Source organism: Haliotis rubra, unplaced genomic scaffold (genome assembly GCF_003918875.1).
Source record: "Haliotis rubra isolate DU_JTF1 unplaced genomic scaffold, ASM391887v1 Scf23, whole genome shotgun sequence".
Classification (NCBI taxonomy): domain Eukaryota; kingdom Metazoa; phylum Mollusca; class Gastropoda; order Lepetellida; family Haliotidae; genus Haliotis; species Haliotis rubra.
Window position 1 is genome coordinate 3,126,385 of NW_025766336.1, and position 24,046 is coordinate 3,150,430.

A 24,046-nucleotide genomic window follows, 5' to 3' on the forward strand; every position below is an offset into this window, starting at 1 on the left:
AATTACATTTATGAACACGATTATAAGTTATTTTTATTATTAAGAGCATATATTTTCAAAATGGTCCTTTATATAGTTTTATACATTATAGTAAGATATATTAACATTAATACGAATATGTTATTTCGATATATTCAACAAAATGTAATGCAGATAGTTTTGCACAGAAATACGTTGTCGTCTAAATAGCATCTACACATTTCCAGAAAATCAACATGGCCTCTCAGTTCAGTGGAGCACTTCAGTTAACTGACTTAGATGATTTCATTACACCATCACAGGTTGTTGACAATCACAGTTAGTTGTAAAATCAATATGTTTAGGAGTGTTTAACCCATCGTGCCATTTGATCCACATTTCTAAGAATAGAAAGTTTATGTAACCAAAATTTGTAACGTAAGTCATGCCAGCTGATGACCCACACTTTGACTGACAGTCGGACACACATGGTCATGGGATAAGCCTGTTTGATGTGAAAATCGACAGATCTTTTCCAACGTTTGGATTAATCTTTCCTTGTAAAAACAATATCACTGATACTATAAATGCTGGCAAAAGAAAAGGAGAACTGTGTTTGTCTCGCAATATGATAAATAGAAAGTTTATCCCACGTTGAACAATGAATCCTTTAGAGACGACAAGATTTCGCTGTGTCATGTTGTTTTGATATCAAAATAGATTGTTATAACAATAAACGCATATGTAAGTTGGCGTAAAGTTGTAAGTTTTGATGTTTTTTTGTGCGGGATATTCATGCCAGTTCTGTGAATTTAAAACTCTGTTTTATATGTTGTTAACTGTGCCCAGGTTACATATCTAAATATTTCGACTTCTTTTAGAGACACTGTTCTCGAAAGGTTTCTGAGATGCATCTAGCAGCTGGCAGGGAGCTTTGCTAACCTCTGGTGTCCCTTACCGTGATTGTATTTGTTTTCTCTCTTGATATGCAGAATGACTCAAATTGATTGTCTGTTTCAGGAATGCATAAAACCGGTCAAAGTAGAAAGAAAAGTAGGGAAAGTTGGGAAAATACAGATAGGTGATGACGGAAGTTACTCATCAATCACTGATGTAAGCATAACCGACACCATTATACACCATTTTCAGTACATTTCAGTGTTAGAACATGGTCAGTTACAAGCTGTCAAGAACGAAGACTGGACTGCCTGAACTGCATGTTTGTCTTTTTAAAAGCATGCTAACTGCAACAAGTTTCAATTTTTCCTTATCCTGACTCATGCTTATTTGCTTGTCTTTTTCCTCTTGCGAACATAGTGGAACACTTGTATCTCCTTATTGAAGCTCCCTTCAATAAAACGTACGTAAAATCACTACTCACCAGAGTTATCTCTGTTTCCGGTTTTGGCGGGAAAACTGGCGCCACTGTTTTCCCAAGCTTCACTCTCTCCTTCTTCGCCCTGTGAGCAGGTTGTGAGAGCGCCTGTGTCTCCTATACGGCACTATATCCTTTTATTACTTACTTAGTCACCTCTATTATACTTTATAGAGGTTTAGCTAGTATCTTTCAACAATATGGTTTCATATTTAATCGTATTTAGCACTGTTTATTCACGGGTTAGTCCGTGTTTGTTCAGTTGTTTACGTTCATGAAAAACTGTTCCAATTGTAGATTATGTTTCTCTGCTACTGACCCTCATCAATTGTGCCCTAGCTGCACGGTACCAAGTTCTTTCAGCTCCCGCTGCATTAATTGCAAGCATTTAACTACTTGTGCATTTAATAAATACCTTCTTTCCGTCCTTAGACGTGCTGCAGATAGGTCTAGACGGGTTGGTCCAGTCATGGATAAATCAGCAGAGTCCCTCACCAGTCAACTGCTGTCTGACGCCCCCCTTCGGTCTGGTGTTCCGCTGGAGTTTCCCTCGGAGGAGAGGCGTGGGACGAAGTCCGCCACATCCAAGAAGAGAGACCTGCTACTCCGGACATCCCGTCGTCTCAGCCTAAGACTCGGAAATGGTCAACCACCCAGCGCAGACTCCGCACCCCCAGGGCGTCATCGACCACCACGGGGAAGTCAGCGCAGACAACACGGACTTTCTCAGCCGAGATTGTCCCGTTGACAGAACAGGGACTCTACGATGATCAACCGATCATCATCCCAGAGGTTCGTCCCAAGAAAAGACCAGTCTCAGCTACGGTCTCCACGCAACCCGAGATATCTACGCTGACAACAGATGAGCGTCCTGTGGGCCACGTCGCTATCACCGCAGAAAGGGCAGCGCTACTACCACCGCAGACCTTCAACCCCGGGGATTTTATGCAGCAGTTCTCCCAACAAATCATGGAGATGATGGAGCAGCGTTACGGCCTGGAGAAGAAGTCACAGCCAGCCCACAAAGAGGTCCTGAGCCTTCGTGAAGGCTCCAACGCAGACGTCGTCTCTGAGGGGCCCTCCATCAACGTGACGTCTGGCAGCAGATCTACACTGCAGGACCAGCCTGCGCGGAGGTCGACTCAACCATCCCCTGCGACGGACTCGGACGATCAGCATCCGCGAAGGCATTCACGAAGAACGACTCGGTCATCGCCTGCTACGGATTCGGACGATCAGCATTCACGAAGGTGTTCGCAAAGGAGGAATCGCCCATCCCCGGATACAGAATCGGACGACCAGCGTTCGCGAAGGACCAGTCGCCATTCCCCAGATGCGAAATCAGATGATCAGCGTTCGGACTTCAGATACAGTATCCAAGACATCTTCTGCATCACGCAGATCGTCGAGGGATTCGCCAAGACATTCGCGAACCTACAGTTGCTCATCTCCGCAGAGGTCACCCTACAGACGCAGTTCGCCGGGCCACTCGCCACGCCGATCTCCACGCAGGTCTCCGCGCAGGTCTCCACATAGGTCACCGCAGTCGCAAAGGACTCCACCTCGATCACCATCGGAGGAGGATCAACGTCCCTTACTCAACACTCCTGTCATTGAGGATGACGGCGGAATCATCTTTTCGGACGCTGAAATACGCTACTGGATGGCCAACGGTCTAGATTTGGCATCACTATCTAAGGATGATAATCCGGCTCACACCTATCTCATGCAGGATGATGATGTCGACACGGTCACTCTCCCTCCGATTGATCCGATCACAGCGTTCCCCGAGAACCTGGATGCAACCTTCAAGTCAGCCACAAAAGCCCAGGCGCCGCATCTACCACAGTTCAACGCCAAAAAGTTCTCCTTCCACAACATGGATCCATTCCTGAAGGCACAGGACATCGATGAGAACTTCAAAGTCATCAGTGATGCCAAGGCCAAGTCTTACAACATTGAAGACAAAAAGTTGGCACAAGTTGAAACTATGTCCAGGCTCATGTTCTTCGGCCTCAACAGATCAAGGGCAGTCAACGAAACGCTCATAGCTAAATTCCGAGACTCTACTGCGGAAGAAGATAGGATGATATATTCTGCCCTCCTTATGCAGAAGAAGGACCAACAGTTTATGACAGACCATCTCTCATCCATCTCCACAGCGCTGACACTGGCACGTCGACAAGGTCTCCTCGCCTCCTGCAGTTGGAGTGACCACTTTACCAAGTCACTCTACACAACTCCTTCCATCTTCGCTGGAATCGACGAGGCTGCCAAGGAAGTTACCAAAGACTCAAGGGAGGTCCTTATGATCAAGTCCATAGATACTCTGGCCAGCGTCATCAGGCAAACATCCCAGCTCTACTCGGGCAAGTCCAAGTTTCCTGGGATACAGAGAGCACGGGACAAGACAGTGGGTAGCTCCAGAGGCGGAAAAAGTTCCTTTCGTCGCCCAGCCGGCAACTACAGAGCAAGGTCCGGACGAGGCAGGGCACCCAGAGGCGCCAAGAGTTATCGACGATGAAAGAAGGGTTCGGAACGACTGGAGCCTTCCACCCCCAGCCGTTCCTGTACAACCTTCACAAGTGGGTGGACGCCTTCAACTACACTGGCAAAACTGGGGAATACTTCAAGATCCGTTTATATCCAACATCCTAAGAAACGGATATCGCATACAACTACAGGCCGCTCCACGGCTTACAGTCGACCATCACAAGTTCGACTTCAAGACTCATCAGATAGAGATGTTACGAGAGGCGGTCTTATCTCTACTAGTAAAGCGAGCCATAGAGGTCGTGGATCAAACCAACATCACGCCAGGGTTCTACTCTCCAGTTTTCCTAGTGCCCAAGAAAAACTCCAAAGAAAAGTTCCGACTCATCTACAATATGAGCACGTTCAACAGAGAATATCTGAGCAGACCTCCCAAGTTCCGCATGATACATCTACCTCAACTAATCCACCTCGTCCGTCCGATGGACTACATGGCCAGCATAGATCTACAGGACGCCTACCTGCATATTCCTGTACATCCAGACTCGAGGAAGTACCTCAGGTTTACACTGGACGGGCTACATTACCAATGGAAGGTCCTGCCATTTGGAATATCATCGGCCCCTTGGTTGTTTACAAGGGTGACGAAACCCATAGTCATATATCTACATCATCGAGGTCTACGCAGTGCCTTTTACCTCGACGACGGGATTCAAGTACATCAAGATCCCAAGCATCTCAGACTACAGTTGAATTTTACCATCAAACTGCTTACACAGCTGGGGTGGTTAGTGAATCTACTCAAGTCGGACCTAGAACCTACGCAGGACCTGCAGTTCCTAGGCATGAGATTTCTCACGACGCAGAACCGCATCGTCGTACCAGAGGACCGATGGCTCAAGATTCAACAGACAATCCCACAAGCCCTACTCTCTCCGTGGCCACTACGACAGTGGCACAGTCTGTTGGGTCTCCTCACGTCTACACAAGACATGACAGCCAGAGGGAGATTACAGCTACGCCCGTTACAGGTCCTCATCAATGCTCATCTCGACGACCCAGAACCCTTCGGTCTCACGGACTACCTCAGACCTCATCTACTATGGTGGACCCAGAGAGCGAATGTCTGCGAAGGCATCTATCTAGCAGAGCCGGAGTGCAAGACTCATCTGTATGTGGACGCGTCACTCCAAGGTTGGGGAGCACATCTCGACAACGATGTGGCAACCGGGGAAATGGACCAAGGAAGAGAAAAGTCTGCACATCAACATGCTGGAAATGAAAGCAGTCGTCAACGCCATACTCCATTGGAGCAACATTCTACAGAATGCGCATCTCATGGTACACACGGACAACTCCACAGTGGCGTTCTACATAAACAAGCAAGGATCAACACGATCATTGAACCTGCTGGACCTCTGCTTTCAACTGTTCGACCTAATGGACGATCTGAACATCCACATAAGAGCATGCCACATTCCAGGAGCCAGGAATGTCATAGCAGACGCACTCTCCCGTCCAACTCAACCATCTCCGCCGGATAGGATGCTACATCCCGAGATCTTCAAACAGATCATCAAGGAGATAGGAGCCCCGCTGATAGACCTCTTAAGCCACACGTTTCAACAATCAGCTGACAACATTCGTCTCTCCAGTACCAGATCCACGAAGCGTGGGCAGCGGACGCTCTCAGCATATCCTGGGAAGGTCTCAACGCGTACGCGTTTCCACCGCCAGCGCTATAACCGAGGGTGTTGCAGAAAATCAGCTGGACCAGGAACCTCCAACAGATTTTGGTCGCGCCCTACTGGCCAGCGAGAATGTGGTTCCCCATTCTCATACAAAAACTAGGACCACCACAGCTGTAACTCCCAGAGTGGTCGAATCTACTCGCATACATCCTCACACAAAGCAGAGCGCCGGCGACAGCCAGGGACATTCCAACTACACGTGTGGACTGTATCAAGTCATGCTTGAACAAGAGAGGGTACTCCGCCAGAGCAGCGAAAGCATTGACACTAGCTTTACACAAGTCTACACGCAACTTGTACGACGACAAGTGGTGAAGCTTCGAGACATATGCTGCCAGAAACGGGTTTTCAGCTAGAAAAGCATCACACCCTCAAGTGGCGGACTACCTTTGTCACCTACGGCAAACAAAGCGGCTAAAAGGGTCTACGCTTTCAACATACCTAGCGGCATTGAGCTCAGTCATCACTATGAGGACAGGTGGCAAGCTAACGAAAGTACCAGAGTTACTGGCCTTGTTACGCTCTTACAAATTGGAGGACCAACAACAGAGATTCAAAGCTCCGGCGTGGGACCTCAACGTTGTTCTACGACATCTCACCAGTGACGTCTACGAACCATTAGAGACGACATCCTTCGAATTCTTGACACAAAAGACGCTGTTCCTGCTATCCCTAGCAACAGCAGCCAGGATGTCGGAAATACATGCTCTAGACTACGAGAGAACACGGTTTGATGAAAATCAAAACACAGTGCATATGGGACTACGATGGGATTTCATCGCAAAGAATCAACTGCCAGGTCAACCGGACAGACAATTCCACGTCCCAGCATTATCCTCCATCCTCGGACCACAAGATACGCATGACTTATCTTTGTGCCCAGTGACAGCATTGAAAATATATTTACAATGATCCAGAACTAGGAGACGCAAGTTCAAGCGACTTTTCGTCCCGATATCGACAGTGACACAGACGGAGGTCTCCCGCACTACGATATCAATCTGGATCAGAACTGTCTACTTGAGAGATATCGCCACCGAGGACGTCTCAGGCATTCATCATTTCGGCCCACTGGTTGTCGCACAACAGTTGACAGTTCCTCAAAGACGCTGAGACGAAGTCTCGCTTTTTTATCACATGACTTACCAAGCCTACACTCAGCAGAGTTCTGCTTAAGTCTAAATGCACGTCTAAAGACTAGCATAAGTGATATGACCCAGTACTTCAGGGTTTGACACTCACTGATTTCTCCCACTTGCCCAGAGGGCAAGTAGAAAAGTTAAACTACTTGCCCATCACAGATACTACTTGCCCCATGTTACGCGTTAGCGAGACAAGGAGTTTGCATTGAAACTAAACACCCAATCACGTCACTCGTGATGGTAAAAGGAAAACAGTCCCAGCCAATGAAGTCTGCCGTTGCTTTTGGCAATTTGTAAACACGACCACACAGTGAATTGAGGTTAGAAGTTGAAAAAATATGTACTTGCCACTCGGGCAAGCCTTTTAGCAATTTTACTTGCCCTGATTAATTAGTACTTGCCACGGGCAAGCGGACAAGCATGAGTGTCGAACCCTGGTACTTGTAAGAATACTCGTACAGGAAAGGGTCGCTTCTCCACTTGATGCTTGCATCAAGAAATTGAGTCGCAAAATCCACATATAAATGTTAACAGAAAGGACCAAAAGTTAACAATTGTGGTCCCCCCATCAAAAAGGCAGCTGAAAGGACAGGGTCACAAACAGCACCAGAAATTAGCACAGTGCCAATACGGAGTTCCCATAGGGGGGTATATATTGACGTAAATCACTACATGAAATCCTAAAGTATTTTTCCTACCTCCAAATCCGTCGGATTCTACAAGCAAATAAGCATGAGTCAGGATAAGGAAAATATGTAATTTTCTGAATAAAATTTATATTTTATACTTATCCTGACTCATGAGGTAAGCCCTCCCAACCTCCCCACTAGACACTTTGGATTTCCCTGCAAATTCAAGTGTCGGGCTCATTATCAGGAGAGAGTGAAGCGTGGGAAAACAGTGGCGCCACATTTCCCGCCAAAACCGGAAACAGAGATAACTCTGGTGAGTAGTGATTTTACGTACGTTTTATTGAAGGGAGCTTCAATAAGGAGATACAAGTGTTCCACTATGTTCGCAAGAGGAAGAAGACAAGCAAATAAGCATGAGTCAGGATAAGTATAAAATATCAAATTTTTCCTTATCCTGACTCATGCTCTTTTGCTTGTCTTCTTCTTCTTGTGAACATAGTGGAACACTTGTATCTCCCTAATTGAAGCTCCCTTCAATGTAAAATCACTAATTAGTACTCACCACGAGTTGCCTCCCTCTTCCATTGCGCGGGAAAGGAGACGCCACCCTCTGGCCTCATGCTTCACTCTCTCCTTCTTCGCCCAGTGAGCAGGATGTGAGAGCGCCTGTGTCTCTCTACACACTATATCCTTTGATTATTCTTAGTTAGTTACCTCTTATAGTTTACTATAGAGGTGTAGCTAGTATCCTTCAACAATTATGTATTGATAATTAATCGTATTTCTGCTGTTTATTCACGGGACGCCGTGATTGTTCAGCAAGTTTACGTTGATGAAAATCTGTACTATTTGTAGATTACGTTTTTCTGCTGCTGATCCGCATTTAATATGCCCTAGCTGTACTACGCCATGTGCATATTCTTCACGTTGCAGTTACTGTATTAACAGCCGATCATCATACCCGATCTACGCCACAAGAAACGACCGGTGTCGGCAACAGTGACGTCAGCGCAGATCTCCATGCAGCCTGATGTACCAACGCTGATGTCTGACGATCTTCCTGAGGGCCCCGTCACTACCAACGCAGAGAGGGCACCGACTACATCTTCACAGACCGTCCCAGACGACCTGATGCGGCAGATCATGAAGATGATGGAGGACCGACACAGACTGGAGAGACAACCAGCCCAGAACCTGAGCCTTCGAAGGCTCCAACGTAGACGAAACCCCAGAGGGACCCCCCTGTCAACGTAGCGGCCACTTCAAAGCCACCTCCGCGAAGGAAGTCACAGACCACCTCGGCGAAGGACCCTGATGTACAGCCTTCGTAAAGGCCTTCGCGAAGGGCTTCTAGATCGTCACCTACCTCGGACTCTGATGATCAACACTCGCGAAAAGGCGCGAGAAGGAAGATCATCTCATCCCCGGACTCTGACTCGGACCCCCAACCTTCACGAAAGCCTTCGTGAAGGTCAAGTCGTCTCTCCCCAGCACCGGACTCAGATGAAGCTTCGCGAAGGGCACAAGTTACAGGCTCCAAGTCATCTTCATCTAGAAGGTCATCGAGGGATTTCACAAGAGCTTCGCGAAGCTATCAACATTCACCACATAGATCTCCACGAAGGTCACCATATAGACGCAGCTCGTCAGGCCGTTCACCAAGACGATCTCCTTGCCGTTCTCCATGCCGATCACCTCGCCGATCTCCTCGCAGGTCACCACATCGATCTCCTTGCAGGTCACCACACCGTTCGCCGCACAAGTCTTCACGGAAGTCCCAAGTCAGGTCTCCATTAACGTCACCCTGCACAGCAGTAGAAGCATACAGGTCACCATCGGAAGAGCATCAACCTCTTATCAGCGATCCCGTTATAGAAGATGATGGAGGCATCATTTTCTCCGACGCTGAAATACGATATTGGATGGTTAACAACCTGGACCTATCTTCACCTTCCAAGAACGGTAATGAGGCCCACACTTACCTTATGAGGGAGGACGATGCAGACACCATCACCCTTCCTCCGATCGACCCGATTGCTACGGTCCCACAGAATCTGGACAGAGCCTTCCATAAGGCCACTAAAGTCCAAGCGCCACACTTACCACAGTTCAACGCAAAGAAGTTCTCAACCCATAATATGGACCCCTTTTTCAAGGCACAAGAGATCGATGATAACTAAAAAGTAATCAACGATGTCAAGAATAAGAACTATAAGATTGACGACCGCAAGCTGGTTCAGATAGAAATCATGACAAGGCGAATGTTCTTCGGCCTTAATAGATCTAGAACGATCAATGAGACTCTTATCACCAGATTTCGAGATTCGACATCTGAGGATGACAGAATGATCTACTCGGCCCTACTTATGCAGAAGGACCAGCAGTTTCTAACGGATCATCTCACATCCGTCTCTGCAGCGCTAACTCTGGCTCGTCGTCAAGGCCTCCTCGCTTCCTGCAGCTGGGGTGAGCCGTTTTCAGCTCCACTCTACACAGCCCCGTGGTCTACGCCATCCATATTCGACGGAGGAAAGTTTGTAAAGAAGTAACCAAGGATTCTAGAGAAGTCCTTATGATAAAGTCGATGGACACGCTAGCCAGCGTCATCAGGCAGACTTCACAGAGATATTCAGGGAAATCTAAATTCACTGGATTACAGAAAGCACGGGATAGGAAGATGGCCAGCTCCAGAGGAAAAGATTCTTTTCGTCGCCCATATGGCAACTACAGAGGAGGATCAGGAAGAGGCAGGGCACCCAGAGGTTCCCGCAACTATAAACGATGAAAGACAGGTTCGGAACGACTGGAGTCTTCCACCCCCAGCCGTTCCAGTACAACCGTCACAAGTGGGTGGACGCCTTCAACTGCACTGGGAGAACTGGGGAATGTTACAAGACCCATATGTCTCCAACATTCTTCAACACGGATATCGAATCCAACTACAGGCCACGCCTCCGCTGACAGTCAGCCCTCACAAGTTCGACTTCCAGGCGCAACAACTACCAAAGTTAAGAGAGGCTGTTACATCTCTCCTAACCAAGCAGGCCATAGAAGTACTAGATCAAGTAAACATCGAACCAGGCTTCTACTCCCCAGTTTTCCTAGTGCCCAAGAAAAACTCCAAGGAGAAATACAGACTCATTTACAACATGAGCACATTCAACAGAGATTATCTACGCAAACCACCAACGTTTAGCATGATACATCTACCGGCACCTAGTTCGTCCCATTGACTACATGGCCAGTATAGATCTGCAGGATGCTTATCTACACATCCCGAATCCAGGAAATACCTACGGTTTACACTAGACGGGCTGCATTATCAATGGAAAGTACTCCCATTTGGAATATCATCGGCCCCCTGGTTATTCACAAGAGTAACGAAACTCCTTCAACAGTTATGTATTGATATTTATTCGTGTTTCTACTGTTTATTCATGGGATGCCGTGATTGTTCAGTGGATTACGTTGATGAAAATCTGTACTGTTTGCAGGTTACGTTTTTTCTGCTGCTGATCCGCATTTAATATGCCCTAGCTGTACTGCGCCATGTTCATTTTCTTCACGTTGCAGTTGCTGTACTAATTTATCCAATTCTGCCTTTAATAAATATTTACTTTGCGTTTGAGACGCGCAGCAGATAGGTCACGTAGCAGAGTCTAGCCATGACAGATACACCTGAACCCCTCGCCAGTCTACTGCTGTTGGTCGACCCCCCTCACGTCTGGTGTTCCGCTAGAGTGGTGGAGAGGCGGGGCGTAGTCCGTCGTCTCCAAGAAGCGTCCTGCTTCCCCAGACATCCCGGTCGCTTAAGCAGCCGAAGACTAGAGGGCTTCTACTTCATCTCAACGCAGACTCCGCACCCCCAGGGCAGCGTCGACCTCTGAGGGGAAATCAACGAAGTCTACTAGGACTTTCTCAGCCAAGATTGTTCCCGTCGCAGTTTTGGGCCTGTATGATGATCAGCCGATCATCATACCTGATGTACATCAAAAGAATAACCGACGTCGGCAACAGTGATGTCTGCGCAGATCAACATGCAGCCTGATGTACCAACGCTGATGTCCGATGATCTTCCTGAGGGTCCCGTCGCTACCAACAGATAGGGCAGCAACTACTTCATCACAGATCGTCCAAGACGACCTGATGCGTCAGATTATGAAGATGATGTAAGACCGCTACGGTCTGGAGAGGCAACCAGCCACGAGCCTTCGCGAAGGCTCCAACGTAGACGTCACATCAGAGGGACCCCCTGTCAGCCGCGACTGCTACGAAACCATCGTTGAGGGAAGCCACCTTCGGCGAAAGGTCGTCACAGCCCACCTCCACCCAGATGTTCAGACCCAGATGTTCAGCATTAGCGAAGGCCTTCCCTGGACCCAGCCTCAGCGAAGGACAACTCACTTCACCACTAGAAGCCGCCGCCAAGTGATGTCATTCAGGACGGGACTCTCGCGAAGGCCTTCACGAAGGACAACTAGGTCAGAGGTTCGCAAAAGGAAGATCCTTTATCCCTGGACCCAGCCTTCGCGAAGGTCAAATCGTCACTTCCCAGGACCGGACTCAGATGAAGCTTCGCGAAGGTCAAGTCGTCACTTCCCAGGACCGGACTCAGATGAAGCTTCGCGAAGGGCACCAGTTACAGACTCCAATGTATCTTCGTCTAGAAGGTCATCGAGGGATTCACCGAGAGCATCGCGAAGCTATCAGCCCGTCACGCCCTTTTCCGAGTCGATCTCCTCGCCGGTCTCCACGTTGATCTCTTCGTCATTCACATCGTAGATCTACTCACAGATACGGATTCAGCGTTCGCGAAGACATTCGCGAAGGAGAATTCTTCCATCCCCGGATACAGAATCAGACGACAAGCGTTCGCGTAAGCGTTCACAGAGAACCAGTCATCACTCCCCAAGTACGGACTCAGATGAGCCTTTGCGAAGCCCTTCGCGAAGGATGTCAGTTACAGTTTACAAGACATCTTCGTCCTATAGTTCGTCGAGGGATTCATTAGGACCTTCGCGGAGCTACAGGTCACCCTACAAGCACAGTTCGTCGGGCTATTCACCACGTCGATCACCTCGCCGATTTATCGAGCGAAGCAGAGACATCGCAGTACTTGTCTATCAACTGTACGCCACATGCTGTCTACAAGCCTACGCGAAGGCATTCGTACAGGCCATACACAACGCAGAAACGTTGCAGTATTTATATTATCAACAGAACGCTATATGTCATTACCGAGCCTGAGCGAAGGCATTCGCACAGACATCCACAAGACAGAGATGTCGCAGTACTTAACTTTTTAACAGAACGTTATAATTAGTGATTTTACATTGAAGGGAGCTTCAATTAAGGAGATACAAGTGTTCCACTATGTTCGCAAGAAGAAGAAGACACGCAAAAGAACATGAGTCAGGATAAGTATAAAATATCAATTTTATTCAGAAAATTACATTTTTATTCAGAAAATTACATTTTTATTCAGAAAATTATATTTTCATCAAATAATTTATCCCTGACTATGGTAAATTGTATCCATATTGTTGTCATTTTAGCTTTGAAAGTGAAACTTTCAAGCAGGTTTATGTATTAGTATAATTGGTGTTACATATAATTACAATATGCAGGTCACATTAAGTCATTACAGTGTATTTCTCACATGTGAAAAGGTGCTTGAATATACTTGGGATTATTTATTTCATAATATTAATGTTTAGGAGTTAAATATTTCTATTGTAACTTTTATGTACTTTGAAAATTGTATTTTTGGCATTACCATGTTTGAAAAGGATTGGAAGTATTCCATTATCAGAAATAAATAAGAGGCTTGATTCATTCCACATTTTCATTTCAAGGATGGTGTAGAAACGAAACTAGAGAAAGCAAAGATAACTCTCAATGACTGTCTGGCCTGCAGTGGCTGTATCACTTCTGCAGAGAGTGTTCTCATTACACAACAGAGCCAAGAAGAGCTGTTCCGTATACTTCAGCAGAACAACGCACTACAGCAACAGGTGAATTTCAGCAGAAGTATTTGACTTCAATAAGCATTCGGTTGTATTGGCTCAGTTGGTTTGAGGAGCCCTTTCTATATAGCGGCCATACTTTTCAGGAATTTAGCGTTAATTCTTGTACACTTTGATTATGTATAGAGTGTAAAGTTTCTGTCTAAATCTGTTTAAGAAGTAAGTTAGTATTTATTGGCTGTTTAATTGGCAATAAGTGTATGTACATGGTGTATGCATTTCTTTCTCAGGGCAATGTGGAAGATGTGAAGACCATTGTTGTATCAGTGTGCCCCCCAGGCCAGAGCGTCTCTGGCAGCTAGATACAAACTTAATATGCAAGAAACTGCCCTAAAACTCACAGGTTTCTTCAAAGGCATAGGTACGTGTTTAATGATGTATTAACATATATATAAATCATGATTATGTAACTGAACTGCAGATTACTGTTCAGTGTCGAAATATTCTGTGTACATCACAAAAGGGATCTTGCCAAAGACCTTGTTTTGAGTATGATTTCCTGCAGAGATGTTCATGTATATAAATTCCTCTTAAGATATGAATAGCTTCTTTGAGAGGCAGTTAGATGTTAGAGCATCGCTATCAAGCAAGTATTAGAACCTACACCGAAGCGTCACTCCCACAGTAATAAGGAGGTTGTCGATCCATATTTTTATATACTTCCTTGAGCTCGATTTATGAGAAGGTGCAAATGACATGGACTGAGCTTATTGAGTACTCACATTACATAACAAGGAGCTCAAATACTATGTGAAGTTACACATTTCAGTTCAACCATTGAGGTAATTAAGTTAATAATGCTTGGCTTGCAATTATTTTTTACATATGTCCCGATTATTTTTCAGGTGTTCACCACGTGTTTGATACATCCTTCTCCCGGAACTTCAGCCTGATTGAAACTTGCCATGAGTTTATAAGAAGGTACAAGGAATCTGAACTGAACAAGAAGGCTATCCCCATGTTGGCATCAGCATGTCCTGGTGAGAACGTTTTAGAGGAACCCCTGTAAAGGTGGATTCATTTGCTGTGGATTTATCATTACACAGACATGACACTACGTTCCTTGGTCACACCAGAATCTTATGATTGCGGGTTTGAATGCCTGTATTAGTAAGTAATACTGTCAAACAGGTGACAACTTACAGATAACCAGAGGTGAATTGTGAAGAAATGTTCTTAATCCATTTCTTAAAGTGATTGTGGTTTGAAATTCCAGATTCACCCTGAATGTTTCTAGGTTTTGTAAGCGCTGTATCCATGCCTTTGGGTTTCACCAAAGTGGTAGATGTCTATGGGAAGAAAGCCTACAGTTAATCAGTTCAGGCTTTCTTCCCTGTATTGAAGCTGTTAAGATGTGTTATATCCAGATATATTGTTCAAAGCAGCATTAGAGTTCTCTCAATATTTGACTCAAGGCTGGATCTGTTATGCTGAGAAGACACATGGCTCATACATCCTCCCCTACATCAGCTCCACAAAGTCACCACAACAGATCATGGGGTCGCTGGTCAAAGACCACTTTGCCTCTATGCACAACTTGCACCCAGACAAGATCTATCATGTGACAGTGATGCCATGTTTTGATAAGAAGCTGGAGGCATCCCGTGCTGACTTCTACAACGACATGTACAAGACCCGCGACGTAGACTGCGTTATCACGTCAGGAGAGGTGGAGAAGATGCTGGAGAAGGAGGGAGTAGCACTGTCAGATGTAGAAGGCCAGTCGATCGATACACTGTAAGCCTCATTTGACAATGACATTAAAGTACTGTCGGAAATAGAAAAAAACTGATTTTAAGCTGTTACTCTGTATCCCTAAAATTTACACAACTGCAAATAGCAAATGTCGAAATAACCCACTTCAGCCTAACTTGGCATTCAGTGGGATGGGTAATAGAATATCCAGAAAAGCATGTTTACTCGTAAAATCGGGCAAAACTTAGAAAAAATACGAATAGCTGCTGAAAACAATAGATCAGACTATCAGACTGGCAATTTGGTCGCTCAGCCAGGTATGACGACGGACCGTCGACTCACCTGGCATAAAATGCAATGCTGCCTACAGGCACAAGGGGTCATCTCAAAGATGTTTTGTGCTTTTTCATGTGTGTTGACTATGCCTCATCTCTTGATTAACATCTTACGTGTCTTTCTTTCATGAAGTTTATGTTGAGATATGTAAAAGAGTATGATACCTGATAACCATAGAAACGCATCGTATTGAATGTATTAGGTGGCATGACTACCCGATCGCGAAGATCGACAGGACTGGATATTATTTGTAAATTATTATGACATGCCGTGTACTTCCCCAGTATAATTGCCCTAATAGAGGATGATCTTATCTTAGCTGATATCTCTATGCCCAAGCCCGACCCCAACGATCGTCTGCGACACCCGTCCAGGGTTTGCTTTGAGACAAACCCTCCTATCTGTTTCTTTTTATAGTGACAGTGAGACTCCATGGTAGCTACATCCTTAATAGTTTTAGCATGAAAGTTATTATTTTTTAAGCCTATAATGAAGCTACGTCTAATTTCAAATTGGGCATTTAAAAAGTGTCCTTTGTAATACAATATTGTCACACACCAATTTGCATAAAGCCATGGTCTGTTCGAAATAAATCGCTTTGGACTTAGAAAAAACCGCATTGCTCATTTCTGCACTAATCTCTCCTCAGTAAAGTCCTTTTTCTACATTTCTTATGTCCCTACCACTGAGACTTGTAGTTAGGCCGAACTTCATTTCAAGGTCACAAGGGGACTTTCACATTTTACCTGCATGTTAAGCTATCTCAAGAACCGTTAACTGGATTTTCTTCATATTCAATACAAAGCTTTATCTAGGGAAGGCGCAGGGCCCAGTCGATTTTGGTGACCTTCACATCATTTTCAAGGTCATGGCGACACTTTGAAGATTTCAGCATGTAAACCTGCATGTTAAGCTATCTCAAGAACCGTTCTCTGGATTGTCTTCATATTTGAAACCAAGCTTTATCTAGGGAAGGTGCAGGGCCGAGTCGATTTTGGTGACCTTCACTTAATTTTCAAGGTCACAGAGACACTTTGAAGATTTCAGCATATTAAGCTGCAGGTTATGCTTGTCGGCAAGATACCTCAAGAACCATTCACTGGAGTTTCTTCATATTTGACACCAAGCTTCATCCAGGGTAGGCGCAGGGCGCAGTCGATTTTGGTGACCTTCACTTAATTTTCAAGGTCACAGCGACACTTTGAAGATTTCAGCATCTGAACCTGAATTGTCAGCAAGATATTTCAAGAACGGTTCACTGGATTTTCTTCAGACCTTCAAGACTTCCCTTAAATGTTTTTCAATAAGCAATTTCTTTAGTACTATTTTTGCATATTTCATACACTATGACATTCATGTCAAGGTCAAAGTCAGTCTTGAAAATATGTGTGTGTTTGAACACCTAAAGAGCAAGATATCAAGAGAGGTTGACTGGTCATGTTTTTGTTGACATTTAACTTAAACTTTCATTACTTTATAAGTTTGATTTGATAATTTGCAGCGGGGGATTATGTCACCTTAGTGACAATGCTTGTTTCTATTTCCGACAGTACTTTAGTGACAAATTTATGGTACATATTTTTTACGAGGTTGATACATTCTCTTTTGATACATTATATAGATTTTGAAATTTCAAATCATTTAGACAATACAGGTAAAAGTAGCAACTGGTAACAATCAGTAATTAAGCAAACTGATTGTGCAAAGTTGAATGGTTAGAACCGACTAATTTTGAGGAACACGTTCCCGTGATTTATAAACATGCAATCACCTTTATATCTTTTTCAGCAGTTTGTTCAAGTGTTTAATGCTTTATCATAAACTTGTTATGACAAAACATTTAAGTTGATATTTTATTCGTGGTATTCACATCAAATTCTTTATTTTGTCGCCCTTTTCCCCCAAAGCATGTTGTGAATACTTTATACATAAAAAAAAGTATGTATAAACATAATTTTTTTTGGTTTCATTTGAGTACCACAAGTTTGCTGCCTTTGAAATAGATGACCATTTCAGTGTTTCACTTCTCAGGCTCAGCAACAGCCTGGGAGAGGATGAACTGGCAAGTCATCCTGGAGGAGGTTCCGGGGGATATCTGGAGATGGTTGTGAGGCATGCGGCCCGGGAACTAGGCAACCAGGAGCTCCAGCAAGTCGAGTACAAGGTGCTCAGGTAGGTGGAGCAGTAGGTGGTATACATCCTGCTACAAGAGGTGTGTAGTACAGGGTGCTCAAGTACATAGAATACAAAGTGCTACAGCAACTGGAGTACAAGGTGCTCAGGTAATTTGGAGTACAAGGTGCTCAGGTAGGTGGGACTACGAGGTGCATAGGTAAGGTGGGAGTACGAGGTGCTCAGGTAGGTGGGAGTACAAGGTGCTCAGGTAGGTGGGACTACAAGGTGCTCAGGTAGGTGGGAGTACAAGGTGCTCAGGTAGGTGGGAGTACAAGGTGCATAGGTAGGTGGGAGTACAAGGTGCTTAGGTAGGTGGGAGTGGGAGGTGCTCAGGTAGGTGGGATAGGGTGCATAGGTAGGTGGGAGTGCAAGGTGCTCAGGTAGGTGGGAGTCAAAGGTGCATAGGTAGGTGCTCAGGTAGGTTGGTGGGAGTGCAAGGTGCTCAGGTAGGTGGGAGTACAGGTGGGAGGTGCATAGGTAGGTGGGAGTGCAAAGGTGCATAGGTTGGTGGGAGTGCAAGGGTGCATCAGGTTGGTGGGAGTACAAGGTGCTCAGGTAGGTGGGAGTGCAAGGTGCATAGGTAGGTGGGAGTGCAAGGTGCTCAGGTAGGTGGGAGTACAAGGTGCATAGGTAGGTGGGAGTACAAGGTGCATAGGTAGGTGGGAGTACAAGGTGCTCAGGTAGGTGGGAGTACAAGGTGCATCAGGTAGGTGGGAGTGCAAAGGTGCTCAGGTAGGTGGGAGTACAATGTGCTCAGGTAGGTGGGAGTACAAAGGTGCATAGGTAGGTGGGGGTGCAAGGTGCTCAGGTAGGTGGGAGATCTGAGGTGAGGTGCATAGGTAGGTGGGAGTGCAAGGTGCATAGGTAGGTGGGAGTGCAAGGTGCTCAGGTAGGTGGGAGTCTGCAAAGGTGCATAGGTAGGTGGGAGTACAAGGTGCTCAGGTAGGTGGGAGTCTGAAGGTGCTCAGGTAGGTGGGAGTACAAGGTGCTCAGGTAGGTGGGAGGTGCACAAGGTGCTCATAGGTAGGTGGGGTGTACAAAGGTGCATAGGTAGGTGGGAGTACAAGGTGCTCAGGTAGGGGTGGGAGCATAGGTAAGTGGGGTGCATAGGTAGGTGGGAGTACAAGGTGCTCAGGTAGGTGGGAATCTGAGGTGCATAGGTAGGTGGGAGTGCAAAGGTGCATGGTAGGTGGGAGTACAAAGGTGCTCAGGTAGGTGGGAGGTGCAAGGTGCATAGGTAGGTGGGAGTACAAAGGTGCTCAGGTAGGTGGGAGTACAAGGTGCTCAGGTAGGTGGGAAGTACAAAGGGCATAGGTAGGTGGGAGTGCAAAGGTGCATCAGGTAGGTGGGAGTACAAAGGTGCATAGGTAGGTGGGAGAGGTGCTGCATAGGTAGGTGGGAGTACAAGGTGCATAGGTAGGTGGGAGTACAAGGTGCTCAGGTAGGTGGGAGTACAAGGTGCATAGGTAGGTGGGAGTGCAAGGTGCATAGGTAGGTGGGAGTACAAGGTGCTCAGGTAGGTGGGAGTACAAGGTGCATAGGTAGGTGGGAGTGCAAGGAGTGCAAAGGTGCATAGGTAGGTAGGAGTAGGTGCATAGGTAGGTGGGAAGTACAAGGTGCTGAGGTGCATAGGTAGGTGGGAGTACAAGGTGCATAGGTAGGTGGGAGTACAAAGGTGCTCAGGTAGGTGGGAATCAAAGGTGCATAGGTAGGTGGGAGTACAAAGAGGTGCATAGGTAGGTGGGAGTACAAGGTGCATAGGTAGGTGGGAGTGCAAGGTGCTCAGGTAGGTGGGAGTACAAGGTGCATAGGTAGGTGGGAGTGCAAGGTGCTCAGGTAGGTGGGAGTACAAGGTGCATAGGTAGGTGGGAGTACAAGGTGCTCAGGTAGGTGGGAGTACAGGTGCATAGGTAGGTGGGAGTACAAGGTGCATAGGTAGGTGGGAGTATGCAGGGTGCATAGGTAGGTGGGAGGTACAAAGGTGCTCAGGTAGGTGGGAGTACAAAGGTGCTCATAGGTTGGTGAAGGTAGGAGTACAAAAGGTGCATAAGGTAGGTGGGAGTACAAAGGTGCATAGGTAGTAGGTAGAAGTGCTCAGGTAGGTGGGAGTACAAAGGTGCTCAGGTAGGTGGGAAGTACAAAGGTGCATAGGTAGGTGGGAGTACTGAGGTGCTCATGAAGGTAGGGTAGAAGTACAAGGTGCATGCTCAGGTAGGTGGGAGTACAAAGGTGCATAGGTACAAAAGGTGCATAGGTAGGTGGGAGTACAAAGGTGCATAGGTAGGTGGGAATCTGAGGGTGCTCAGGTAGGTGGGAATGCATGAGTGGGGTGGGAGTACAAGGTGCTCAGGTAGGTGGGAGGTACAAGGGTGCTCAGGTAGGTGGGAGATGCAAGGTGCTCAGGTAGGTGGGAGTACAAGGTGCATAGGTAGGTGGGAGTACAAGGTGCATAGGTAGGTGGGAGTACAAGGTGCATAGGTAGGTGGGAATGCAGGGGTGCATAGGTAGGTGGGAGTACAAAGTGTGCTCAGGTAGGTGGGAGTACAAAGGTGCTCAGGTAGGTGGGAGTACAAAGGTGCTCATCAGGTTAGGTTGGTGAGTACAAAGGTGCTCCAGGTAGGTGGGAGTACAAAGGTGCTCAGGTAGGTGGGAGTGCATTAAAGGTGCTCTCAGGTAGGTGGGAATCAAAGGTGCATAGGTAGGTGGGAGTCACAGTACAAAGGTGCATAGGTAGGTGGGAGTACAAAGGTGGTAGGTGGGAGTTACAAGGTGCATAGGTAGGTGGGAGTACTGAAGGTGCATAGGTAGGTGGGAGGTACAAAGGTGCATAGGTAGGTTGGAGTACAAAGGTGCTCCAGGTAGGTGGGAGTACAAAGGTGCTCAGGTAGGTGGGAAGTGCACAAGGTGCTCAGGTAGGTGGGGTGGTGCATGGGTAGGTGGGAAGAATGCAAAGGTGCTCATAGGTAGGTGGGGAGTACAAAGGTGCATAGGTAGGTGGGAGTACAAGGTGCATAGGTAGGTGGGAGTACAAGGTGCATAGGTAGGTGGGAGTACAAGGTGCATAGGTAGGTGGGAGTACAAGGTGCTAGGTAGGTGGGAGTACAAGGTGCTCAGGTAGGTGGGAGTACAAGGTGCATAGGTAGGTGGGAGTACAAGGTGCTCAGGTAGGTGGGAGTACAAGGTGCATAGGTAGGTGGGAGTACAAGGTGCATAGGTAGGTGGGAGTACAAGGTGCATAGGTAGGTGGGAGTACAAGGTGCATAGGTAGGTGGGAGTACAAGGTGCATAGGTAGGTGGGAGTACAAGGGTGCAAAGGTGCATAGGTAGGTGGGAGTACAAGGTGCATCAGGTAGGTGGGAGTGCAAGGTGCTCAGGTAGGTGGGAGTACAAGGCATGGTAGGTGGGAGTGCAAGGTGCTCAGGTAGGTAGGAGTACATGCAAGGTGCAAGGTAGGTAGGTGGGAGTACAAGGTGCATGCTCCAGGTAGGTGGGAGTACAAAGGTGCATAGGTAGGTGGGAGTACAAGGGTGCTCTCAGGTAGGTGGGAAAGGTGCTGAGAGGAGGTACAAAGGTGCATAGGTAGGTGGGAGTAAAAGGTGCAGGTGCATAGGTAGGGGAGTACAAAGGTGCTCAGGTAGGTGCAAGGTACAGGAGGGTACAAGGTGCATAGGTAGGTGGGAGGAGTGCATAGGTAGGTGCATGCATAGGTAGGTGGGAGGGGCAAGGTGCATAGGTAGGTGGGAGTACAAGGTGCTCAGGTAGGTGGGAGTACAAAGGTGCATAGGTAGGTGGGAGTACAAAGGTGCTCAGGTAGGTGGGGGTGCAGGTAGGAGGTGCAAAAGGTGCAGGTAGGTGGGAGTACAAGGTGCATAGGTAGGTGTACAAGGTGCATAGGTGGGAATTACAAGGTGCATAGGTACAAAGGTGCATAGGTAGGTGGGAGTACAAAGTGCATAGGTAGGTGGGAGTACAAAGGTGCTCAGGTAGGTGGGAGTACAAGGTGCATAGGTAGGTGGGAATTACAAAGGTGCATAGGTAGGTGGGAGGTACAAAGGTGCATAGGTAGGTGGGAGTACAAGGTGCTCAGGTAGGTGGGAGTACAAGGTGCATAGGTGGGTGGGAGTACAAGGTGCTCAGGTAGGTGGGAGTACAAGGTGCTCAGGTAGGTGGGAAGTACAAGGTGCATAGGTAGGTGGGAGTACAAGGTGCATAGGTAGGTGGAAGTACAAGGTGCATAGGTAGGTGGGAGTGCAAGGTGCTCAGGTAGGTGGGAGTACAAGGTGCATAGGTAGGTGGGAAGTACAAGGTGCATAGGTAGGTGGGAGTACAAGGTGCATAGGTAGGTGGGAGTACAAGGTGCATAGGTAGGTGGGAGTACAAGGTGCTCAGGTAGGTGGGAGTACAAGGTGCTCAGGTAGGTGGGAGTACAAGGTGCATAGGTAGGTGGGAGTACAAGGTGCTCAGGTAGGTGGGAGTACAAGGTGCATAGGTAGGTGGAAGTACAAGGTGCATCAGGTAGGTGGGAGTACAAGGTGCTGAAGTAGGTGGAGGTACAAGGTGCTCAGGTAGGTGGGAGTACAAGGTGCTGAAGTAGGTGGGAGGTACAAGGTGCTCAGGTTGGTGGGAGTACAAGGTGCTCAGGTAGGTGGGAGTACAAGGTGCATAGGTAGGTGGGAGTACAAGGTGCTCAGGTAGGTGGGAGTACAAGGTGCATAGGTAGGTGGGAGTACAAGGTGCTCAGGTAGGTGGGAGTACAAGGTGCTCAGGTAGGTGGGAGTACAAGGTGCTCAGGTAGGTGGGAGTGCAAGGTGCTCAGGTAGGTGGGAGTACAAGGTGCTCAGGTAGGTGGGAGTACAAGGTGCTCAGGTAGGTGGAGTACAAGGTGCTCAGGTAGGTGGGAGTACAAGGTGCTGAAGTAGGTGGGAGTACAAGGTGCTGAAGTAGGTGGGAGTACAAGTCGCTACAGCTGGTGGAGAACACGGTGCTGTCATAGATGGTTTACATTCTGCAACATCAGGTTGAGTTCAAGGTGCAGTACAAGGTACAGAAGATGGAGTGAGGGAGTTTAGTGTTACGCACACTCAGCGATATTCCAGCTATATGGCGGCGGTCTGTAAATAATCGAGTCTGGACCAGAGAATCCAGTGATCAACAGCATGAACATTGATTTGCGCAACTGGGAACCGATGACATGTGTCAACCAAGTCAACAAGCCTGACCACCCAATCCCATTAGTTGTCTCTTACGACAAACATGGGTTACTGAAGATCAATTCTAACCCGGATCTTCACAGGTTTACAGAAGGTGGTACAAGGTACACATGTAGATAGGGTACATGATGCCACAGCAGTACAAGGTTTTTGTGTAGGTACAGAGTGTGCTCAGGTAGGTGGAATACATGCTGGTGCTTAAGGTGAAGTACAGTGACCTAGGAATGTGTAGTACAAGATGCTCAGAAAGGCTAGTAATGCCAGGAGATACCATTTGGAAGATGTTGTCAGCAAAGGTTAGGCATTTAGTGACAGCATAAACTTAGATCATGTTTATCATCTTCTGTTAATTGTCACAATTTGAAGTGAATATTCCCACTCCCAGTAGTATTATTCTGAACAAATACATAATAACACTTTACTTGTTCTCCTTTCAGGAATCAGGACTTTCAGGAAGTATTGTTACAGGTGCCCGACAAGCCCCCACTGAAGATGGCCTTGGCGTATGGCTTCAGGAACATTCAGAATATTGTTCAGAAAGTAAAGAGAGGGAAATGTCCCTATGACTTTGTGGAGATCATGGCGTGTCCCTCAGGGTGCACTAATGGTGGTGGACAGATCAAACAGGAGGGTGACAGTGCCAAAGAAAGACTGAACAAAGTCAATGAACTCTACAACTCGGAAAAGACTGTTGATCCTTTCTGTGAGGAGAGTATAAATAAGCTGTACACAGAATGGCTGGGTGGTAGTGACACTGAGAAAGCCAAACAGATGCTGCATACCAAATATCATGAGGTGGAGAAAATGACAAATGCTTTAACAATCAAATGGTGATGCAAAGCACGTTTTCCTTTAAGTCCTACCATCAAATTATTGTGCGCATAGTCTTTCATTTAGATATGAGCAGTCAATTGGGTACCCAAATAGCTTTTCTAAATGGTTGTTGCAATGATGCCCAAACTTATGGGTAGAGGTTGTGAAGTTGATCCTTGTTGTCTGAACATTAGGCTTCGGTTGCATGAGATGACTTGCAGCAATCACTCACTCACTCACTCTACCATGTCTACACACACTTGTTATTTATCAAAGTTATTGATATTTATTGAAGATTATGAAGTATTCCATTGAGAAAATATAATTTTTACTCCGATAATATGCATTGTATTTTTTATACCACCTGAAAAAGGTATATAGTTATACCAAGGAATTCTCGTTTTCCATATGTCCCTGACATTTTTGTTCAACCAATAACT

At 46.7% G+C, this 24,046-nt stretch overlaps 1 protein-coding gene across 1 annotated transcript; it reads left to right on the forward strand.

Annotated features, from left to right (window-relative positions):
• Positions 1 to 176: 176 nt before the first annotated feature.
• LOC124278006 (cytosolic Fe-S cluster assembly factor narfl-like) lies at positions 177 to 23,946 on the forward strand. Its single transcript, XM_046713735.1, is given in 9 exon segments — positions 177 to 281; positions 979 to 1,071; positions 13,207 to 13,365; positions 13,608 to 13,646; positions 13,648 to 13,738; positions 14,223 to 14,357; positions 14,793 to 15,114; positions 17,440 to 17,580; positions 23,231 to 23,946. Coding segments are annotated over 9 exon segments (1,443 nt in total). The 5' UTR covers positions 177 to 215; the 3' UTR covers positions 23,628 to 23,946.
• Positions 23,947 to 24,046: the final 100 nt, after the last annotated feature.